The sequence below is a fragment of the Danaus plexippus genome, chromosome 10 (genome assembly GCF_018135715.1).
Source record: "Danaus plexippus chromosome 10, MEX_DaPlex, whole genome shotgun sequence".
Classification (NCBI taxonomy): Eukaryota; Metazoa; Arthropoda; class Insecta; order Lepidoptera; family Nymphalidae; genus Danaus; species Danaus plexippus.
In genome coordinates, this window is record NC_083543.1 from 3418279 (window position 1) to 3442021 (window position 23743).

Genomic DNA, 23743 nt, shown 5'->3' on the forward strand with positions numbered 1-23743 from the left:
AAATGGAAAATATGAAAATAAAATATAATGCTCGGCTCTTAGAAAAGCAAAAATTCTGACAAAACGAACTATGTCTTGATGTTTTTGTAAATTAAATCATAAGGGATATATTTTTCTAAACAAAAACTGTTTATGTTAAATTTTAGATCCTGCTCAATAATCATTTTATCATTATGGCTTTTATAAAATATTCGATAATCATGCACGAAAAATAATTGTGATTGAATTTAATCTCGAAAAACAAACAACTTGTTAGGTATTTACATATGTGTAATAGAAAATTATAAAAACGTTAAACATATGATTTCTTCGCTCGCCAATCCAAAAATTCATCTATATCAGTTTCATTATCAGATTCGTTTTCACCATTATCGTCTAACATTTCAATATCTTGAATCTTCTTTTTCGTTTCTTCTTTTTTTAATTCCAGGTCCAACACCCTGCAGAGATAAAAGAACAAAAAATATTACAAAAACTAATGTTTACGGGTACATTTTTTATAATATATAACAGATATATGTGTATGACACTAATAAAAATATTACCTGGACCAATTACGAATTTGTTCATCTATTTCATCTATCTGCCGTTCGGCGGTTGCTTCTTCTTGTTCACCAGCTATTATTTCCGCAGAGGTTGTAGTTTCTTCTTTAATTTCTTTTTGAAACTTCTCCCATTCTTCTTCCACTGGATCTTTATATTCAATTTTGCGGGCCTGTAGATTATATTATATAAAAATGGAACCACAGAATATATTTTGCATTCCTCTAGCTGTTTTACACTACAAATGTCAAAAACACGTCAAAGTCTAATAATATAAATAAAGAACTAAATAGTCGAGTTAAGAATTACGCCGTATTTAGCAGTTAGAAAACTTGTTTTTCAACTTTTTTAGTAAATCTTGATTTGTTACTTAATAGCTAGTCGACAGTAATAACTTTTTCTTCTCTGAAAAGGGTATAACAAAAAACATTTAAATTAAATGAACAGAACAGTAGGCTGCAGAACATATAACTAAATATTACATATTTAATCATCTTGGTTTTTATTTAAAAAAAAAAATTATTTATACATTGCTGCCCTTATATAAATATTATTGCGAATCGTTTCGGTACCAAAAAATCGAATAAAAAATATTATGTATTTACTACAATATTTGTAACGATAAGTACATGAATATGTATTGAATGAATAACTAACGTAAGTGAATGGCGTTACCGCGATAAAAGCGCAAATGTCAGTAATTGTGACACTAAGGGCACCTAATATAAGAAAATATTTTACATTTCGACCATATAGCACAATGGAATGGACTTTACCGAAATTAGTAAAGAGAATTTTGCCGCCTTTAGATGGAACTCTTCATAAAGGACAGGCTGGTAGAATTGGTATTGTAGGGGGATCATTGGAATATACAGGAGCCCCATATTTCGCTGGAATAAGTGCTTTAAAGGTGAGTCATATACCTGAATATGAATATTATTTCTAAGAGGAAAATAAGAGGCATAAGTGATATTAGTTTTTGTATGGACATGTATTCACACATTGAATAATAAATCCATAGGTTGGAGCCGACTTATTACATATCTTTTGTTCAACACCAGCAGCTTCAGTTATAAAATCATATAGCCCAGAGTTAATTGTTCATCCCTTACTGGATCAACCAAATGCAATTGACAAGATTACGCCATGGCTTGAAAGACTCCATGTTTTGGTTATTGGGCCAGGTTTGGGTCGGGAAATTGACACATTTACTGTAGTATCTCAACTCATTAAATTAATCGGCGTTAAACAAATACCACTCATTATTGATGCAGATGGACTATTTTTAATAACAGAAAAACCTGAGCTATTGGAGAATTTCTCTTCACCAGTGATATTAACACCAAATAAAATTGAATTTGAAAGGCTTTACAACAAATTGAGTACTTCGGCCGGTTTGGCGGAATTGGGAAAAAATGTAACAATATTAAGGAAAGGCCAAACGGATGAGTTGCTTTGCTACCATTCTAATCTACAGTGGAAGATCAATACGGGGGGTTCTGGGAGAAGATGCGGTGGACAAGGTGACATTCTTTCGGGATCCATAGCAACATTTCTACATTGGGCAATTAATTCATCAAATAAAATTGAGATAGGTGTCAATGTCGATAAAATGTTATTATTGTCCTCATTATCATGTTTCGCTGCTGCTAAACTCGTGAGATTGTGTAATGAAAAGGCATTTAAAGCTAAAGGGAGGAGCATGTTGGCTGTGGATATGATTGAATACATACACGAATCATTTCAGGAACTCTATGAGAACTGACACAAATAGATATAACACAAGGTGCGATATTAAACAATTCATATTATAACTTGTTATTAAGTGTAGGTAATAACATTTTACATCTAATAAATGTTTCTAACACAAATGTGTTTTTTCTCATTCTATAATATGAATATAATAAAAGAATTGTGTCCTATTTTATTTGAATTTATAATTAATTCCATTCGGTCATACCATATTAACATAAATTTGGTTGCTGTAAATCTGTTCTTTTTTATTTATTTAAACATACATAATTCAGTATACTGAATTAATGCTTTTAAATTTTAGCACAGAGGTTGCAGTTGCAAGTAAATACTTTATTTTATAGGAGCAAATTCCTAGCAGTTAATGTATTGAATTGCTCCTTTCAAAATTTCATTTCTTCACATCTCCTATAGGTGTTCATCCAAAATATAAAATATAAGAAAAGAGCCACAGATAAAGAAAGTTCAAAAATTGCACTTAGAAGAACAAAAACCTAGAAATTTGTTTTTAAACTGTAACAGACTTCATAGACACAAAAAATGGAAACCTACTAATATTGATTAGACATTGGGTTTTTTATTAATATAAATCATTCACCTTTGCATCTAATATGGGGTCATCAAAGAAACCCTCAGGTATTGGCATAGCAGCTGTTAATTCAGGCTTCCCCTGCTCATCACTTTTTTCTCCTGGTGGTGCTTCTAATAATAAAAGTTACATGTAATATTATTCAAATAATATTAATAAAATACTACAGTTATTATTATTTTTATAACAAATGACCTTTCTAGTGAACAAGTATGTCACATTGTATACTTATGTACAATAATTATAATACATTTAAAACACGATAATATAGTAAATATCCAAAATTTTATAAAATATACTGCAAAATACAATCCACCTATAAACATAGGTGGTATATTAACTCTATAGTAAACAACAATATTACAAGTATACTAAAATTAATTTAAACTCAAAGAGTCTAATTTAGTTTTTTAAAAGTTTTAAATAAAAAGGTACTTACCATCGACTGACATTGGATTGATTGCTTTCCTCTTAATTTCTTCATCATGGTGGGAAAATATAATTGGTGCATCATTATTGGGTTTCTGACTAAAAGCATTAATTTTTTCAGGGGCATTTTTAAGAATACTCTTTATTTTCTTCTCAGGTGGTTGTTCTATTGCACAAGAACTTTGTCTTTTTTTAATTTTATCATCGGTAAAGTTATTGGTGAGCTCTTTCAATTTCTTGGCCTTCTCAATATTTTCTCTATGTTGTTTACTATTTAAATGCACTTGCCAAACATTTTCTGAACGTACTATTGAACTACATAAAACGCACATAAGTTGCCCGGTATTATTGTACTTTGCAAGGGGATTATTTATTTGGGTTGGTTTTTTGATTTTATTCTTTCTTTCAGCCATCAGACGTCGCATTTCTTCCTGAGCTTTTTTCTTTTCAATTTGCAATCGAAGAGCCATCGTAGCTACTATGTATTTTTATAAGTATATACGTATATGCTAAAAACTATAACTTAGGTTGAAATTTGCTCAATATATTAAAGTAACAACGATTATAGGTAAATCATATTTTTATTTCTTGTAATTGACACTGACATATTTTGTCTGCATATTAGGCATTATTGACAGTTGACAATTCACAGTTCACCTTAGTATTAATCAAGTTATGCCCTGTATTTCTTGTATTTTGGCAGGCTTAGATGGTTATTAATCTAAATTAATATTTATTCCTTTATAATTAATTTGCACAAGTCACTATTTATTTTTAATTGAAATAAGTAATATATTTTAAATATTTATAAAGTTATTAAAATTTTGTATGTCCGACTAATACTAAAACTTCTGGTTAAATTGTAGCTTTTTTATAATTTCTTTTGCAAAATTTAAAAAGTTTTGCTAATTGATTGAATATTTTCAAGGTGTAATTGCTGAAAAATTTATGTTGCTTTAAAATCACGAATAACTTTATATTCATTGAAAATAATATTATATAACTATTTAAAATAATTCAGTAATTCATCTTTTTAACCAAAGAAGAATTAGTACGAAACTTATCATTAATAATATTATTCGGTATTAATTTGAAGATATACTTCCCTAAATACGATACATAACGGCCATGTCCATTATAAATTTGAATTGAACCATAGACATCATTCGTCTACATAATTTTGTCATTTTGATGGTGAGTGAATTCAGGATTTGTGCTTCAGTTGTAACAGACATGAATTTTATAGCTATATAATCGGTGAATCTTAAACTTATAATGTATTCTAGAATGACCCGATTGTGAAATGTTTTGAAAAAATAATTTAATGTATTGTTTTAGTGTCTAAGGTTTTTCTTAATAAAATATTGTTTAAGTAAATCTAGGTCTTGAAATCACCTAGTTCGTGTAAAATATTTTGTGTTTAAGTTTAATGTTCTGATATTAAGGTTTAATTGTAGTGCTAAAATGGATATAGATGTTAGTAAGGAAAATATCCAACCTCTAAGAGGTGGCAGAAACCTTATGCAGCTGGGCACTGCTTTGCAAGCTCAGTCAGACAGTGATGTTCAAAGACAACTACTATTGCAAAAAGAGTAAGTTTCCTTTAGCTAGCATTGCATAGATATAAGAAGGGTTATTGAATTTGTTGATTTATTGGTTTAAATCATTGTTTGTTTGTTTCTGAAAAAAATGTTAACTCAATTGGTCCCTCATCACTCTAGTCCAGTTAATTATAAAAATTGACATTATTATTTATATGTTATACATTTTTTTTAAGTCTAAGAGAATATAGAACAATTTGTGTATTCTATTGTCAATCTAATTCAATGTATTGGACATTATAATAGTTTACAGTAACACAAGTAATATATTGATATTACTTTCAGCGAGCATGAAGAAGCTATAAGACAGTACCAAGGCCCTGATCCCTTGGAGCCATGGTTTAATTACATCCAATGGGTGGAACAATCTTTTCCTAAGCATGGCCACGAAGGGAATATTGATAAGCTTATCAAAGACTGCCTACAGTTGTTTGAAAAAGATGAGAGGTACTTCCAAGATAGGCGTCTTGTTAAATTATGGATCAAATATGTAAGTTAACCTAAACCTAATAATAAATATTATTTATTTGCTTGTTATATACAATTTTAAATATATAATATGTGTTATGTACTAATATTAGTCTTTTATTATAATTGCCAATATGAATAAACAAGTGTTTGTGTAATGGCATAATGATACATATATTTAAGGTGGACTGTCTCTCCAATCCTCTTGAGATATATCAAAGGTTATATAACACTGGCATTGGTGTTGAGTGTTCAGAGTTTTACCGAGCCTGGGCCTGTTATTGCGAGGAGTCTGGAGATTATAAGAAAGCAAACCAAGTGTACATGTTAGGTCTGCAAGCTAAGGCTCAGCCATTGGATGAATTGGAACAGGCTCATATGTAAGTTAATAAATATATGATTATTTAATAATATATTTGTGATGATTTCTTAGGCTGACCAATGGTGTGATCACTTAGTCCTTGCCAATGATCATTCGAAACAGTTTGAGTTGTACATGGAAGTTTTTGATGACATATATAGCCTTGTAGTTGTGTCCAATATTTAATAAAATGTCTATACAGCATGTATATTTTCATAAACTTAGATAATGTCATACAATTTTTTATCATACAAATAATAAGTTAATTTTATTCAATATAAATATCATTCACAGGAACTTCCAGTTATTTTTTGCCCAGCGTATGTTACATGATGATTCACCAACTAAACGTAAGGCGGCTTCAGCGCTTGCCGAAACCAGAATGGCTCTGACATCGCTTAAATCATTCAAGAGGAGAAACATTGCTAATGTCCCAGTACAAAGAGTCGGTGACAGTGTTAAGAGCAGTCTACCAGGTGTTGTAAGACAACAGGCCGTTGATAACAGATTACCCAACTCTAATGTAATGGTTAATGTGTATGAGGTAAGAAAGATTTAATGTAAACCTTAACTTAATTTAAACAAATGCTGTATTTAACTGTTTAGTACTGATTTATATTATTAATAAGGTGATAGGTGCAGTTAATGAGATAATTTGATTAGTGATTGAATGAAAACTATATGAACCTCAACCTTTTTTCCGTTTTTAATTTAAAAATCATTATTTGAGTTTGGCAAAAGTGTCAATGGTTTAGTTTAAAAGAAAGTTACTTGTACAGTAACGCATGTGGATAGTCAAAAGAATCAATCTTACAAAGATTATAAGAATTATAATATACAGTGTATATGAAAAAAAAATCTGTGCATTAATTGTGATTTAATAAATATATTGGCTTGCATGAGGCACTCAACTGAGTAGTCATAGGGCAAAATTGTCTTATATTATTTTGGAAAAGAGTGGGTACTCTTAATCTGCTGGACCAATATTAAGCAAATATAGTAAAGAAACAATAAAGGAAATGTCTTTCAAATGAAATGATGTCGCATCGAAATTGCTCGGTTCGTTTAAGAGCACCAATTTGATAGTCTGATGCACGAACACTCATTCATCGATGTCAAAATTATAGCGTCGCTCTTTGTGCAGCGGGTGTTAAAAATGTTTATAATTAATTCTATTAATGTAAAACAGGATGCTCCGTCAACATCGAGAGGAGTTGTGACAGCTGAAGATCCCGGCCCGGCATCACTGGTCCAGGCCTGCAATGTGGAAAATGAAAAGGAGGTTGGGATATGGACCAACCCCAAAACGAAGATGGTTCACACCAATGTCGTACCGCACCAACCTTTGCCTTTTACTCGTAAGTGTTGTTTTAGGGGTGCTCTCATTGTTTATGAAGAAAATAATTATTTATAATTCACATAACTATATGCTTAAAGAAACTAATATTTGTGGATTACTACGCGTTATTTTATTATTTTCAAAAATGCATACTCCCGGCGTTTCGGTTACTTTGCAGTAACTGTGATCATGTTCAAAGTTTAATTTACATGACTACTAGCGAAAGTCTCAGCTCTCATATACTTTTTTTTTATTTTTATTTGCTGATACCTTTTTTACTTACACTTGTTCTATATATATTGTCAGTAAATATTTTTTATTATCATGTGTCATTTCCGATACAAATTTACCTATTTCAATGTTTATCCAGAGGTTGTCTTATTCATACAGAATAAACCTATAATAAGTTTCTATATAATTTTAATTCTAAGCCTCTCTTTCAGCATATGAAGATATGGACGATGATTTAAAACTTTCTTCCAAGCATATGCCTTATTGCTTAGATGACTTAACATTTAATGTGCCACTGTGTGTACCTGATCCAGCCGATCCAACGAAAATTCCCTGTTATAATAAAGCCCAGGTAAGAATTATTAAAACGTGGGTATCGTATATTTTTCAAAAAAAAAAAAACAGAATCTCTGAAAGGTCTTTTATTTATTTTGAAACATGTGTAAGATTTTATTTCCTATATAATTTTTTTTTTTCTGAAAATAGTGTTAAAGTATCTTATTTTATATTCAGGTATATTTTAACGATAAAGAATACAGTTTAGAAGAAATAAGAGCTAGAAAATATAATGTACAAAAAGCCGTTAAAACAGAAAATGTGCAAGTACAGGAAACCTATAAGAATATAAACGAAACGTTAGCACAGTGCAGTGCATTAGAAACCTTAGCCAATTGTGCTTTGGACTCTGAACAAGATCATATGGGACAATTAATGCCACTAACAATGCCAACACTACAAAATGTCACCAAAGTAACAAATATGCATTCACCGGGAGAGCCTAAAGTATTGTGTAATTTAGACTCGAAAGAAGTGAGCGAGCTTGCCGCTAAGAAAAACGACGAAAATGAAATCCCATCGAGTTCATTAAGCGACAAGGAAAATCAAGTTGCTAATCACTTCAACAACGAGAACGTTGGTAATTTTGGCAAAAATAATTTAATGGAAGAATTCAATAGAAGCTTAATGGGGAACCTTTTGGGTGATTCAGTGACTGTTAACACAAAGGAGGCTCGCTGGGAGTTGCGTAACATATTTAATGACAATGGTAAATGGCAATAAATACGAGTATTTTATTTAAAATAACACCCTGTATCAACGTTTACTTTTAAATTTATAGCGGAGCCATCTATAGTTCAGCCGGTTGTTCAACAATTTGACGTTCCCAAATTTGATATACACGAAGACAGATCTATGACTATGGCGATTAATGTGAAGAAAAATTTTGATATTCAGGATGCCAGAAATATGCCAGAGGATAAAGAAAATGCTAATAAATTTAACGCTATTCAGCCAAACGTTACCTCGCAAGCACCAAACGTAAGAGTTAAAGTTTTTAAAGTAAACAAATGCTTATGCAGAGCATTTGTTGGTAATTTAAAAAGAAATTAAGTCATTTACATTACTAAATTAGATAATCTTTTTTTCTTTCTCTTTCTTATGGTTAAAAAGTAATTTGAAGAAACTTAAATACATAAAGCATAAAAGGTCTTGAAAATTAAATTTTCATCATTTAACTGTATTGTACAATGAAGACTTGAAACCATTGATCCATTTCTTATATCATGCTATTATTCAGAATATAATGATAGTAAGAAATTTAAATAGAACTTATTTAATTTTAGAGCAATTTCACTATATCTTGTCTCCGTTACAGGTAAATAAGACTATGTTTTCTGAAGAGCCATCTTGCACCCAGGTGTTTAATTTCAACATTAAAAACGCTAGTACTCCAAACATGTCCCAATTTAAGAAACCATCAAATATTGATCAGTCCAGTAAATTCGCTGTACCGAAATTTAGCATTGACGAAAGTGTCATTGAACAGCCTGATCAAATTAGTACTAAGAGAGACGATTGTTCTAGACAAACAAACGACCAACACGCAACTAATGACAATCAAGGTGGCGGATTATCTGTTATTATGGAAGCTACAAGGGAATACAATAGGTAGGTGATTATACGAAAATAAACTTATTGTTAGTTCTGTTCAGTCAAATTCAGGAAGCATTTTCAAATTTCAGCAAATCTGGTTCTAGTTCATCGGGCCAGTCAATAAGGACTAATTTTACAGGCTACACTACCAACTTTGACTCCGTTTACAATAACCACAATGACCCTAATCATCCGAGTACAACATCAAAAAGGAATTCATTATCAGCTCAAGCTAGACTGCCGAATGGTCAATTCGCTCGAGCGTACCCACAGAAGAGGGAAGCGGAGAATAAGATGGCAGTTACACCGTCCACCTCAGTGCCTTATCATTCTCACGATCACCAATACCAAAAACCTATGCCGCCAAACTTCAGTGGTTATTCGCCACAACGCTCGATACATTATCAGCAGAACTATAACTATCAACAAAACTTTCCCAACAATCATATGATGAATCAACAGCAACAGGGTTACGGGAGTCCTAACCCGAGTTCCTATCAAAGTCCTCAGCATCCAAGCATGCAAAATTCCCACGAAATGAATCAAGTACCAACTGGATTCCAAAGTCCAACTTATTCTAATCAAATGGCGTACCATCAGTCGCCGGTGAATAATCCTGGAAATGTAATGATGAGTCCCCAACAAGGTTTCACCGGACGACAGGATTTCCACTACAGTAATCAAACGGACCGCCATGTTTACGTAAACCAACAACACCAAGTCTTTCAAAGTCCTCCACATCAGACTCAGTTTCAAAACTCTGTTTATTACCAAAGATCCAGTCAGCCGCAGACACAAAATTCGTACAATCAACAAAACTATCACCATATCCAAAGTCAATATAATAATCCTAACATGTATTCGAGTAGTGGTCAAAATTCTAATAATCCGAATTTCAATACAGTACAAAGTCCATACAGGCAAGTGCCCAAACAAATTGAGAACCAAGCTTCTTACGGAATGTCAAACAACCAACAATTCCAAATATATCAAAGCCCTCAAGCTTCCCAGAACAGTAACCTCCGCAATACATCAATGCATGACGCAAACATGGTTCAAGGTTATCAAGAAACACAGGGACGGCAAGAAATGGTTGATTCGTTGGGGAAACACGAACGAGATGTTGAAAACACAACTCTTATTAATAACCCGCAGTCCAAAAATTCATCTTCACATAAAAGTCCAAACAATTCAGTATTAAGAAACGTAAGATACGACCAGCCTAACGTTAAAATCGGACAGAAATCACCAGAGGTAGGATTTTCTAATCAATTCTTGAACTTCATATCTAATAGAAACGAACCCAAGGACAATGCGAATACACCGAAATTTACGAATAGCCCAAGTATATCTCAGAAAATGCATAAAAACTTATACGTGTCGAGTCCTGAGCAGGCCCAGATTCCTCCTTCGTCAGGTCTTTCGGACACTGACAGCAAAGATGGTATGACTGCCCAAACAGCTACACCGATACAATCTGCCAAAATTCTCACTATCGATAAACAAAAGGACATTTCAAAGAGGCAGTTAGATTTCGAGCACAGAGATAGAGTCGAGATTCAATCGGAAGATAGCAGGGACTCGGTCAGTAAGGACAGTAGGATATCATCAGTGTATTCGCGACAATCCGATTTCCAGTCCGACGGCTACGGTATGGATATTGACAGTGAAAACTCTATGGAGTGTGGCGCCTTCAAATCTTCGCATTCGATCTCTATGATTGAAACCAGTGATATTCCACGACCCGCTGATATAGACTTCCCCAAGGTCATCGATCCATTCAACAAGAAGATGTTAACATCGTTATTGGAATATGTAAAATTTCCCAACAAGACGCACGCCGAGGGATACAACGAAGTCAGATCTATACCTAAATTGCAAACAGCAACGGTCATATCCGTCGGCAATAGTAAATATTCCATAGAAAAACAACTGGGCAAAGGAAACTATGGTGCTGTGTTTCTGTGTCTAGATTTCCACAGCAATAAGTCTGTTGCAGTGAAATATCAGAAACCAAGTCGTCCATGGGAATTCTACATTTGTCAGGAAATAAAGGCTAGGATAAAAGATCCCTTCATGGTAAACAATATTATATAACCATTATTTAACGCTTTCTTAAATTTTAGTTATGACATGACTTTTTATAAATATTAATTAATATTTCTTTGTCACAGCTACCTGGTTACATGGAAATATCGACAGCTTTCCTTGGCGAAAACGCCAGTTTGTTCGTATCAGAATACTCACGTTATGGGTCCTTGTTGGACGTAGCCAACAAAGTTAGGATTGCTACGTCAAAGTGCATCAATGAACTCATAGTTATTTTGTTAACATCAGAAATGCTGTCTATAGTACATTATCTCCATAAGGCGCAAATAATTCACGCCGATATTAAACCTGACAACTTCCTATTAATGAAGATGTAAGTATTATATGATATAATATAGTGCGATAGCTGATACCCGTGGCTCGGTCTACATTGTTTGATGTACAATTTGGTATACTATTGAAGTAGTGGTTATAAAAATCTTAAGATGACATTGCATTTATGTCTTTTTCGATAAGAGAAAATTTTCTTAAGAAATAAAAAATACTAATTTAATATGTATGTAATATATTCAATAGCTTTGAATTAATGTGCGCTTAACTGAAGACATGTATTATTTTCTTTAATTAGGTTCTGATATCCAGGGAACCTAAATATGTCTAATAAATGATATTTATTTCAGTCCTACTCAAGAATGGAGGACTCCTTCCTTACAGTTAATTGATTTAGGATGTGCTATAGACATGTCACTGTTCCCAGAAGGAACTACATTCAGAGAAGTAAGTTACATTCTGTTCGAAATTGTATGACAACTTATAACATAGTTTGCTACAAATTCAATTTATAATAATATATTTTTAGGGATCAAAAAATATAATTTTAATGACATAAGTTTTGAATCTTTGTTTATTTTTAGTTTAAATTTGAAATATAAATTTAGGTAATTAATGATTATGCTGTCTCTTCAATGCAACAAATTTCTAATATGATTTCAGTTAATCGCTACCGAGGGATTTACTTGCACTGAAATGAGAGAAGGGAAGCCTTGGACCTATCAGACTGATTTATATTGTCTCGCTGGTACAATACACGTCATTTTGATGGGTAGCTACATGAAAGTAGCTAATCGATTAGGACAATGGAATATAGATAAGAAATTACCAAGGTATGATAAAAATGTATAAAGAATATGGCCAATACTCAATTTATTTTATCTGTGAAATACTCTGTGAATAAGTTATATATATATATATATAAAAAATACCAAATTTGGTCATTTTAATATATTAATTTGAGTTTCTCTCCAGGTATATGAAGAATAGCCTTTGGGATAAAATATTTACGACTCTTCTAAATGTGCCTGATTGTAACAATATACCGGATCTAATGGAACTGAAGAACGATGTTGACAACGTACTAAATCAAATTGACTGTCTCGGTTCACAGCTCCGTAACTTTGCTAATGTGCTTAAATCTAGGTAAACTCGATACACTTATATTTATTGCATTTAGATGTTATTGTGACTGTAAAAAAAAAAACATGTTTGTATTAATAATAATTATATTTAAGTTGGATGAATTTGAGTAGTCATTTATCAGGTTGAAACATTGCGAAAAAAAAAAACTTTAAATATCAGATTCTACATTTTAAGGTTATCTTGTTGAGTTTGATTAAAAATGTGATATGTAATTTAGCTTTTTGTTAGTAAATATGAAACTTGGCTTAGAATATCTTGTTAGCTCTTAATGTTGAAACTTCACTTAGGTTTCATTTATTTTTGTACAACATATAAAACTTGCACTACATTATTTTTTTTTGTTCAACTGTATTAAAAATAAATAATAACCTGGTTATATGAATCTTTTATTTAATATCTAATCCTAAAGCTATTGAAATAGAAACTATTTTGACTTATTTGGTTATGGTAATAAATTTATGGTCTCATATAGAAAAAAAAGAACAATCTATGGTTACATAATCTTGTAAATAAAAAAGACGATTATAACAAATATTTTATTAATTAAAATGGAACATTGTTAAGATTTCTCTAATCTTAGTTTCTTCCTTTCCTGGTATTCCTGTACATTATCAAATTTTCTTTTAAATAAAACTTTGATTGCATCTGGATCATATTTTTCAGACTTACAATCTCGTTCTTTAAATACTTGAATATCCCTTGCAAATTCGATTATTATATTCTCATTCTTATTAAGGATATGGTATTCCTTAATTTTAAAATCAGCATTGTCGTATACATATAAGGATAAGTTGCTAACTTTAATAGCAAAAGGAAATTGATCGACTGACAGTTCTGATATTAAATTGTGGCTGAATTTGTTATTTTGTGATTGTAATCTGTATATCATAATTTTCATATATGTATGTACTGCAATTGCTAATATGCTTGAGTTCTCATCATATTTTGATATTGAATAATGTACTATGGGTAATGATGAAACTTCTATTCCATCTTCATCCATGGTTTTACAAAATTTTTCTTGTAACTCAGTATTCTCTAAGTCATTACCGGTATTAATAGTGTGCATTAAGATACCATTTACATAATTCCAAATTTTCACAGTTCCATCTCCGGAACTACTTGTCAAATATTCTGTTAAGTGTGGCAAGAGTTCTATGTGATTAACAAACTCCTTGTGACCCAAGCAATATGTTTGTATATTATATGTGTTTGGATAGCACGACACTTTGATCTTTTCATCTCTGTCACATGAAATCAGATACTTTGAGTCATCAGTTTGTAAGACGTTTAGAAGAAGACTTAAATGTCCCAGGATTTTGATACCATTGTTCCCTAATGGTATATCATAAGATAATACATCACCAGTCTTATCAGCTACAAATATTTGTGTATTGCTTATGTTAAATCTTATCTTACTAGCTCTTCGTGGTAGTGTAATGTTTAAAATTTGTTGCATATGTTGTAGCTCGTAAATTATTACCCTTTTAGAAAGAGACAAGAGTACGGCTAAATACTTACTATCATATGATATTATAAGGTCCGTTACTGTTTCATCCTCTGAAGGTGAAGGATCGATTGTTAATTTATTAATAACATTATCTGATTTATAAAAAAAGTCTATATAGAATGCATTTGAAACTGCGACAATATCATCACTCACAGCTAGACAGGACATTATTCATGACAAATATGATTAATGTTTTGAGATTTTTTTTGGTAATATCCTTTGAATTTTTAAAGGATAAGTTTAAACTACTAAGTTAATTCTGCTATATGGAATAACTAAATAGTATGTTTATAACCTCACTTTAAACTGCATGATTGTGACAGATGTCAATAGCGAGAAGTACTGTTATTGTTATAGTTTATTACTTATGAGCTTTACTTACTTATTATTACTTACTTAAAGTTTTTGTTTAAATTAAATAGTAACTGATTGCTTTGTTACAATTATTGTTTAATTGTATTTAATATTATAAAAAATATCTGAATTAAAAAGTATATCTATTAGAATGTATTGGGACGGCTCTTAAGTTATTTATTAGTTGATTATAAATATTAGTCGATTTAAAAATCATTAACTTAATATAAATTCACTAGAGTTCTGTGCGAGAAGTATACAAAATTGAATATGTCTAAGTTAAAATCTTAGTTATGTATTAGGCCTCCAATACTTTCCTAGCATAATATTTTTTCTCTATACACATTATTTTGTTATACACAGATTAAGAATTCTACACATTTCAAAAAATGTAATTTTTCTAACTTTTGTGTCCTAACTTTCTATTTTGAATTTATTGATCATTTTCGTTTTAAATCACCAGATAGATTGTTCTAATATTGCCATAAATAAAAACCTTTTTGTTTTCTGTGGCTATTTTCATTTACTTGTCGTTAGTTTTCATACGTCATCTAAAATAGAGCCCATACACTGACACATTTATTTTGTAAAGTTAAGTTGTCAAATTAAACATTGTGAAGAAACATTTTCAGAATTTTTCCACATTTAATTTCAAAATCAAACCATGGCTGCTGTAGTAACTTCATGGACTCCCGATAAAAAGCACACTGATCTTCAAAGGTATGTATTAATTCAGGCACAACACAATGCTTTTTACAACTTGGTGGCTAACTTTAATATATTATCATAACATAAAAGATAATGTTAGGCTCTTCTTTAGTAATATTTAATTAACACTACATTTTCATATATTTTATAAGTTATTTAAATTGAAGTCTTACGTTTGTTTATGAGATTATAATTTGAAATCTGCAGTTATAGAAATCAAATATTAATTTTCTCTTATTGATTGTACTGTTTTTAAGAAGGATATTAGTACAATTTAACTTTTGTCTCTAGTTTAGGGAGTGGTTAAATATTTATAGTGTATATTTTATTGTGACCAAAGTTTCTTAAAAACAATATTTCTGCTTCAATGTTTCCCTATGATCACTTTTTATCAAGGACAAAATTTGCAGGTCCTTTTTATATATTGCTATAGTACATTAATATTGCAGATGGATTTGTATTTATCCAGCCTACTTGAACAGTAAAAAAACTCTTGCTGAAGGCCGAAAGTTGCCTAGAGATATATGTGTGGAAAATCCTACACATCAAGAAATAAGGGATGTGCTTTTCACAACTGGACTTCGTATAGGCGTTGAAAATAAATTGTACCCACGTGAACGTAGTAAGGTAGTACATTTTTAAATAACAATTGAAGGTAAACCATTGGTATAATTATTTGTCACATAATATTTTGCCTAGCTGTTTGGTGATTAATGTTTTATACAATATGTAGATATTAATATATAGATTTTCCTTTTGATCATTCCAGTATTCTGAAATGTTTTTAGGAAATGCTGTACAGAGGAAGGATTCGTGTTGAATTAAAAAATGATGATGGTACACCAATAAAAGATGAGTATCCTACAAGAGAGGCAGTTATGAGGCACATTGTTGAATCAATACCGAAATTGAAGACTCGTCAAAATAGGTATATCGTTGCATATTTGTGGTCTGTTATAGTATTATTTATTATTACAACTGCTGTTACTTTTCTATATTTTAGAATTTTATGTTATACTTGAAATTTTTGTGCTTATATTTTCATGTGTTATATTTATTTCAGGCCTGCGGAACAGCAACCTCAGGCAGTTCAGCAAAGTAGCAATAAGAGCAAGGGAAAGAAAGGAAGACGATAATCTTTTATGTGCAATTTTATTTTACAAGTAAATAAACATAATTTCTATGTGGTTGTTTTACTTATTAATAAATTATATCTAAGAGTGAATATGTATAGCCCTTTCTGTCATTTTATTTTTACCGTTCACATCCCTTGCTACGCTGTAGCCATCAAAGATCATGACAACTTTTGGTCCTACTGTTTCATTTGCTCGACGAATTTTTTTATTTTCTGTGGTAATTTGGCCATTTCCGTAAGAGATTCGTTTATCACTGGAGATATTGTTTGGGATGCTTTTTTCATACTCTTCGGTATTTCGTTTTGGTATATTTTCCTCTTGGGTGTTATTTCCTCGTAGTCCTGAAGTAAGTTCTGATAAAAAGACTGGGCTTTCTGTTTCGTCTTTTCGAACTTGTAATTTAATTTGTCTTTCGTGTTCTGATATTTCTCCTGTAAGATTTTTAGAGGTTCCATGGGCCGGGAGTATGAATGAGTAATTTTTGTTGGTTCCTCCACCAGTCTCTGTAGATTGGGTATTAATTCCGATTCTCTGTTCTCCTCTGGTGGATCCAAGGCTACTTGCATCGTTTCGTGAATAACCGTAGGTATTTTCTTCATAATCTTCTGAAAAGGGTGCATAGTCTCCGTTTCGGGTACTGCATTCATTATTTCCATTATCCCTGGAGATATGTCCTTTATTGCATCTGTTATATGCGGAGCCGCTTCCCTCACTGAGTTCAGTATCGTTTCTCCGAAGGCTAAAGGGATTTCTTGCAAATAATATGGGTATGTTCTTATTCCGTCTGAAACGGCCGAAGTTATCATAGATAGTATTATCGGCTGACGGGGTGGCAGTAAGGGGCGTATTCTCGATCTCATTGGAAGGATCCGAGGAATACGTAACTGTCTCCTCTTGCGTATAAGATTCTTCGGTATTGTCTTTACTAGGACAGGTGCAAATGTTATCTTTTTTATTGGAAAACGGATTTCTTTTATGTTTGCGTCGTCGAAATTCGTTGGTTTCGCTAGAGTCTGAACTGAGAATATTATCAAATAGCACCCCAATATTCCTAAGAAGGGGAATGTATTTTTGGTTAATTTTGACATGACTTCCTTGAGTATCACGTTTTGTTGTTAAATTTTTTCGTTTATAGCTTGGTTTTTGCAGATATTTTAACTTTTTTGGTGTTAACGGCGATTTAATAAGGAAAGTTTTTTTGAATTTTAGTGACGATGTTTTCTTGCCTTTATCAATGTCACCTAAAACAACTTAAAGTATTAGTGTTGATCTAAATTAACATAATAAATAACAATTTTTTTTCCTTTCTTAAAAACTGCCTAAACATAAACGTCTTTTTTCCTAAGATCCTCTTTAAGAAATATTAAGGTTACAGGAGTTAAGCAATATTTTTTGGTTTTTGTAATAGGAATGACGCAAGTTAAAAGATAGTATTTAAATTTCTAAAGCTTTTTTTACACAAATATAAACCGCGATACCTTCCCTTTTTTCTAAAAGTATTCTGAAAGCTGGGTTTGCGATATACATATTTATTATCTTTAGGTCGCTTATTAATTTAAGTGATTTGTGGGATTTAGAAGAAAAACTAATAAAGTGTGTTATGTGTGACTACACTTATTACCTTCTGCTACTTACTTGATATTTTGTGCCTCTGTATTTTTGTACGGGTAGGTAATTGCAACAGGCCTAAGTCCTTCGTTGCTGAATATTCTGAAATAAAATAAATAATCAATATAAAAACTTACTTTTAATATGAATATCTAACTAAGTTTAAGTAAATGTAGTTATTATTTCATGTTGCGTAAATAAGTTAAAATAATATTATATGATTTATAATCGTAGACCAAGTATAGTGTAAACAATACCTGTCGTTGGATGATTAATTAGAAGTAAAAATTCATTTTTATCTTAATCTATTCAAAATTAATTCCAAAACTAGGAAAATTTAATTGATCGTCTGTGGACCATGTCATCGTCGTATAATAGTAATATATAAATAAAATATCACTTACCGGTTCATAAATATTTTTGAATATTAAGTGATTAATCTCAATAAAATAAATACATTTAGAAAAATTTCTTTATTTGATTTGACTCCATGCATGATATTTTTGACCGTCATGCGATTTGGACAAAGAAATTATTTAAAAAAAATTACCTGGATGTATGATTGAAGGATGTGATGATTGTTTTTCAGCAGCAATAAGGTCGTTCAACGATATTGATTTTGCTTCTAAACCTAAAGAACAAATAAATAGACATATAACAAAATTTTGGGTCTATAGAAATTGCTAATTCAAAATAATTTTGTTTTATATAAATCCGTAACAAAATATTACACTAAAATATAAATGAAAAGCTCACAATATAAAATTACGCTCCAGCTAAAATAACGGAATAATATATTTATTTCCATTTTCTATCATTTTAACAAGTGATTGATCACTTCAGGAAGTTATTTGCAAACTGAATAGCTTTGTTTTAGTTTCATTTCGACATGCATTTATTTGTAAATTAATTTAACAACACAGCGATTTTTAATCACGTACTCATTCGGTTATGACACTAGCGGCAGTTTCCTGTACGATATTTTGGTTTTGTAATTATGTGTATTAATTTTAACTGTAACTAAATAATTCTGTATTATTTATATTCCGAAACCAAATTCGTATAAATACTTAAATGCATGTTATATTAAATGTAATTATTGTATAATGTCGTTTTCATAATTCATATAGCTTGGCTATAGATTATTATTTTATGTAAATTATTTAACATTTATGTGTAAGGAGTGAATAAATCTTAATGCTAATATAAATTATAATTTAATATACGCGGGTAGTTTTAAATAACCATAAGTAAATTACGCATTTAAATAGACCAAAATACTAACATATATAATAATTTATTTTAAAAATAGAATTATTTTTTTAAAATTTTAACTACGATCTACTTCAGAAATCATTTAGTAAACCACAAATATTTTATATTAAATACTGTGGAAATAAACAAACCTTGAAATTGTTATTTTCATCGGTTTTGTTGAGTTTGCGGAAGATTTCAATTAATTCGTTGACAGAAATGTATACAAGACAAAATTTCGCAAGCTACATAAACAACATCTTGTTTAACTTCGATGTTACAATATCGACTTAATACAATGCGTACGTGCCTCCAGCTTATATTACCTAATCTGCGTAAATGTTTGTATTTCTAAGATTAAAAAAGAAGTACTTCAGAGAGCCATGGCAAAAAATATTCCAAATGACAAAAGGTAATCTAAAGAATTTACCAATATTCAATAAGTAGGAATTTGAATATAGGTAGGTGTTTAATATTACGAGTGCGTATTGGTCGGAATGCGAACGGAACAATTTGCCAATAATCCTATCTTGATTCTCGAAGAAGTTAAGGTGCCCATTGGAAATTCGGCATAACCTATAAATGTCAAATTCTTACACGTCACTAATTTTGTTAATTTACATTCAGCATTATGTCCTTAAAGAGAGTAGGTACATAATTACGTCCAGGATCGCATTTAAATTAATTGTGTTTTAATTTGTTAATATGTAAGTAACAAAAAAAAAATGTAATTGCAATAAAAAGATGGCTGGCTGATTCTTATTCTAAATCTTTGGCGGTGTATGATAAAATTAAAAAAAATTAGTTCTATTTTCTTTGGTCACTATTTCTGATAACTCATTGAAATGTTTTTACCTACGGGAGTTGTGACAAAAAGAATAACTTTATGTGAATACCTATAATTATTTTATTAATTAATTTTAATTATTTTGAAACCTACATAAAAATGTAAAAGCATTTATTTAATGGGAACCAAATTTTTAAGACAATAATATGTCTAGAAATTTTTAAAAAAAGATCAAACACAATGTAAAGCAGCGTAATTCATTATTATTGATATCGGAGCTGCTGTGAGAGCGGAATCGTTGGTTGTTACTAATAAATATGCTAATGTCGGCGTCTCTGAAGGATTTTCACGGATTTTAATTTTCTCATATCTGAGCTAAGCGAAATTTTTTTTTTTAAATATATAATAATTTGCTTTTCCTCTAAATCTGTTTTTGCCGTTAATGTCTTAGTTCGTGAGAAGATTGACAATGTTTGTATTATTTAATAAATTTTGAATTGAGCTTAAAATAAATAAGTTTTTATATAATAGAATTAATAAAATGTAGGTTTCTATTTTTAACATAGAATTTTTAATATTGCCAAACATCCCTTAATAGTCTACGACCTCACTTATACCTACCTAGAAACACCAATCTAAGAACAACAATATTATTTCATTATAGTTACATCTGTAAACAAACAAATTATAAAAGAATTATGCAACCTTTTTTCAGAATATACTAAATATTATAGGTTTAAAAAATATATATTTTGCATTTGACAATCTCATGTAATTTTGGATTTTAGGCTTTGTGTAGATTTTTGTTATAAGAACAGGGTCTTAAAAGTTCTTTATAAATAAATATTAAAACAAGGAAGCATCGCCAATGCACAGTATTAAGAAAGCAATATGTTCAAAACTGCCATGTTTGATATCAATAAGACTCTACTCGGGTCCAAAACCAGCAGCTGCCGCGGCTAAAAAGCCTTCGGATCCAAGAAAGGTGTTTAAAATTTACAGGTTTGGAGGAATTCTAAGTAATGAGAAACCAACATTAAAAAGTTACGATTTAGACATCAATACTTGCGGACGGATGGTTTTAGACGCTCTCATTAAAATTAAAGATATGGATCCTACGCTTGTATTTCGAAGATCCTGTCGTGAGGGTATCTGTGGGTCATGTGCTATTAATCTTCAAGGTCAAAATTGTCTCGCTTGTATAACTGCAATTCCTTCTGACAAAGTCATAACCATACATCCCATTCCTCATATGTATGTCATCAGGGATCTGGTCGTAGACATGACACATTTCTTTGATGTTTACAATAGCCTCCGTCCATATTTAATCCGAAACAATTCTGGGGCCCTCGGAAAATTTCAGTATGCACAAAGTGAGAAGGATAACTCCAAATTAGTTGGGCTGTACGAGTGTGTTCTGTGCTCTTGTTGTGCTACAGCTTGTCCTAGTTATTGGTGGAATGGCCGACGTTTCATGGGGCCAGCGTCTTTGCTTCACGCATACAGATGGATTATAGATTCTCGAGATGAAGAATCCGAACAAAGATTATTTGAACTACGAGATGACTTTAAAGCTTTTCGATGTCACACTATATATAATTGTACTCTGGCATGTCCTAAAGGATTACACCCAGCTCTAGCTATAGCAAAATTAAAAAGATTAATTTCAGGATTAGATAAAAAACCTTTACCCGAAATGGATCCTATGAAATTTGCTTCGGGTTCGCTGTCCGGTTGTAAATGAAAATTTACTGTCACATTTTTTAATCAATGCTGTAATCATAATTTTTGTTACTATTTTTAAAACAGAAAAGGCAGAAATATATAATAAATAAATTAGATATGAAATGTTTTTTCGTTTCGCAAAAACTAGTACGATAGGGCAAAGATACCTAACACAATGAATTCAACGCGTTGAAAAAGGTTCGTTTCATTTTCTTTCGTTTCTATATTTTATTAGTTTCATCAAAGAAACGCTATCCTCGCGGGGATTATCACGGAATCGGTATCTAAATTGGATCTGAGTTTCCTCTTTAATGATACATCAAAGTCGGCTTTGATCGAATGTTTGTGAACGCAATACGCAGTATCTGTCAAGACTCAATATCCTCCAATACAATAAATTATGCTAACATAACTTGTTTTTCGGAAACCAATTTATATATAAAAAGAAGACCATTCTGATCACTAGGTACTATGTTATTCGTTGTGAAACGGAGCATGTTTTACAAAATTGTGACATATTGCGTGGTAGCAATATTTTTTTAAGTTCTTGTTGAATTTCGCACAGGAGTTTCAGAGAATTTAAAACATGTCAATCTCGCTCGAAAGCAGGTTTCCGGTCGACGGTATTTTTGTATAAAAATTTTAAATACTACAGAGTGAATAACAAGTATACAGTATATAAAGCCAGTTATATTTTATTTATGTTATGCGTAATAGTACACGTCGTATGTCTCCCATGGACTTTTAGTCTTCTTATGAAAACGGTCACTAAAAAGTCCAAGTCACTGCAAGAAACACAAACTTTAAATAATCGAAGACTTAAATTATTAAGTTATAGAGAAATTATATAACCAGCTTTTCTCGTCCGTTCCAACTGAAAACTAGGCTATTAAGAGTTTCGAAGTGTTTCAGATTTGTATAGTGTTATAGTTAAATTCAAAATCGATAGAGTATAAAAGGCGACTTTTATTGATGCTCTCAAGTTCAATAAAATAAGTTTATCACCTTTATAAAGAAAATAAAAATATGCAAAATTACAATGAACATTAACAAAATACGATTCAAATTATTTATCATATAGCAACTATTTATCATTAAGGTTCCTTAAGCCAGATAATAAATTGTTCCGACTGGTATTACTTTGGAAACATTCTCATCATTCAAGACATAGTTAACATCTAGTAATGAACCAGATAAATTATGCACAATAATTAGAGATACGAATAAATATGTATATATACGTACGTATTATATGTATATATATGCTAAGAACATATATTTTATACTACACCAATGTGTTCATGTAATAGGCATTTTAATTAATTTATACGATCCGTAATTATTTCTGGTACATTTTTATTGTAAATTATTTTAAGGACATGTTTATTAAAAAATATATCAATAATAATGATTATTCGGTATTTTAAAGTTTTTATTTTGAATATATTGTTTCTTAATTTAGTCATCCAAAAAATAATTTCTAAGACCTTTTAAACGTCTACTTGTTTATATTCTAATTCAAAAAATAATTCTTTAAAAGATATTTTTTTCTTTAGAATACCTTTTTTTTAACAGATAATATTTTAAAAAGAAAATTTATTATTTTATTATTATTAGTTCTTTTCTTATTTTCATGAAAATAAACAAATGTCACCGATGTCTCAAATATGGTTGGATGTATCGTAACTTATGTTGAAAGGTTCAAGTAATCTGATACTATGTTCTTTTGTGGCACATTAGTGTTATACAAAGTAATTATTGTTCAGCTTATAAATAGCCAATTAACGTCGTCCTTATATAGATTGGCCTGACTTAGAAAGACATTCACAAACTATAGGTGTACAATAGCTATTACAAGTGACTTATGTTTGATTAGTTAGTGGTTTGGGAG

At 30.8% G+C, this 23743-nt stretch overlaps 7 protein-coding genes across 8 annotated transcripts; 4 read left to right on the forward strand and 3 right to left on the reverse strand.

The window, feature by feature from the left end:
- Nucleotides 1-249: 249 nt before the first annotated feature.
- Nucleotides 250-3924, reverse strand: LOC116766686 (zinc finger protein 830). Its single transcript, XM_032656721.2, has 4 exons — nucleotides 3324-3924; nucleotides 2894-2997; nucleotides 546-715; nucleotides 250-440 (listed from the first exon to the last, which is right to left on the reverse strand). The coding sequence occupies exons 1-4, from the start codon at nucleotides 3781-3783 to the stop codon at nucleotides 293-295; spliced, it is 882 nt and encodes a 293-aa protein (XP_032512612.1). The 5' UTR covers nucleotides 3784-3924; the 3' UTR covers nucleotides 250-292.
- Nucleotides 819-2414, forward strand: LOC116766685 (ATP-dependent (S)-NAD(P)H-hydrate dehydratase). 2 transcript variants are annotated; one of them, XM_032656720.2, is made up of 3 exons: nucleotides 819-1200; nucleotides 1300-1453; nucleotides 1565-2414. In XM_032656720.2, the coding sequence occupies exons 2-3, from the start codon at nucleotides 1304-1306 to the stop codon at nucleotides 2306-2308; spliced, it is 894 nt and encodes a 297-aa protein (XP_032512611.1). In that variant the 5' UTR covers nucleotides 819-1200; nucleotides 1300-1303; the 3' UTR covers nucleotides 2309-2414. The 2 variants fall into 2 exon arrangements, with proteins under 2 accessions (XP_032512611.1, XP_032512610.1); XM_032656719.2 differs by having other exon boundaries at nucleotides 822-1453.
- A 581-nt stretch (nucleotides 3925-4505) lies between the features above and the next one.
- Nucleotides 4506-13146, forward strand: LOC116766648 (mitotic checkpoint serine/threonine-protein kinase BUB1 beta-like). Its single transcript, XM_032656577.2, has 15 exons — nucleotides 4506-4570; nucleotides 4771-4905; nucleotides 5200-5404; nucleotides 5566-5762; nucleotides 6038-6287; nucleotides 6933-7101; nucleotides 7526-7665; nucleotides 7827-8358; nucleotides 8431-8630; nucleotides 8968-9260; nucleotides 9335-11324; nucleotides 11420-11667; nucleotides 11975-12071; nucleotides 12288-12457; nucleotides 12600-13146. Exons 2-15 carry the CDS (start codon nucleotides 4778-4780, stop codon nucleotides 12772-12774), a joined length of 4794 nt encoding a protein of 1597 aa, XP_032512468.2. The 5' UTR covers nucleotides 4506-4570; nucleotides 4771-4777; the 3' UTR covers nucleotides 12775-13146.
- Nucleotides 13147-13292: 146 nt separating this feature from the next.
- LOC116766649 (tRNA (guanine-N(7)-)-methyltransferase non-catalytic subunit wuho) lies at nucleotides 13293-14605 on the reverse strand. The gene has a single exon (XM_032656579.2). It carries the CDS (start codon nucleotides 14446-14448, stop codon nucleotides 13330-13332), a length of 1119 nt encoding a protein of 372 aa, XP_032512470.2. The 5' UTR covers nucleotides 14449-14605; the 3' UTR covers nucleotides 13293-13329.
- Nucleotides 14606-15182: 577 nt separating this feature from the next.
- LOC116767059 (signal recognition particle 19 kDa protein) lies at nucleotides 15183-16525 on the forward strand. The gene is made up of 4 exons (XM_032657210.2): nucleotides 15183-15354; nucleotides 15792-15969; nucleotides 16131-16270; nucleotides 16406-16525. The coding sequence occupies exons 1-4, from the start codon at nucleotides 15299-15301 to the stop codon at nucleotides 16476-16478; spliced, it is 447 nt and encodes a 148-aa protein (XP_032513101.1). The 5' UTR covers nucleotides 15183-15298; the 3' UTR covers nucleotides 16479-16525.
- LOC116767058 (uncharacterized) lies at nucleotides 16493-19031 on the reverse strand. Its single transcript, XM_061521595.1, has 4 exons — nucleotides 19028-19031; nucleotides 18637-18717; nucleotides 18114-18188; nucleotides 16493-17719 (listed from the first exon to the last, which is right to left on the reverse strand). Exons 1-4 carry the CDS (start codon nucleotides 19029-19031, stop codon nucleotides 16557-16559), a joined length of 1323 nt encoding a protein of 440 aa, XP_061377579.1. The 3' UTR covers nucleotides 16493-16556.
- A 1835-nt stretch (nucleotides 19032-20866) lies between these two features.
- Nucleotides 20867-21975, forward strand: LOC116766876 (succinate dehydrogenase [ubiquinone] iron-sulfur subunit-like). Its single transcript, XM_032657011.2, has one exon. The coding sequence runs from the start codon at nucleotides 20996-20998 to the stop codon at nucleotides 21869-21871; it is 876 nt and encodes a 291-aa protein (XP_032512902.1). The 5' UTR covers nucleotides 20867-20995; the 3' UTR covers nucleotides 21872-21975.
- Nucleotides 21976-23743: the final 1768 nt, after the last annotated feature.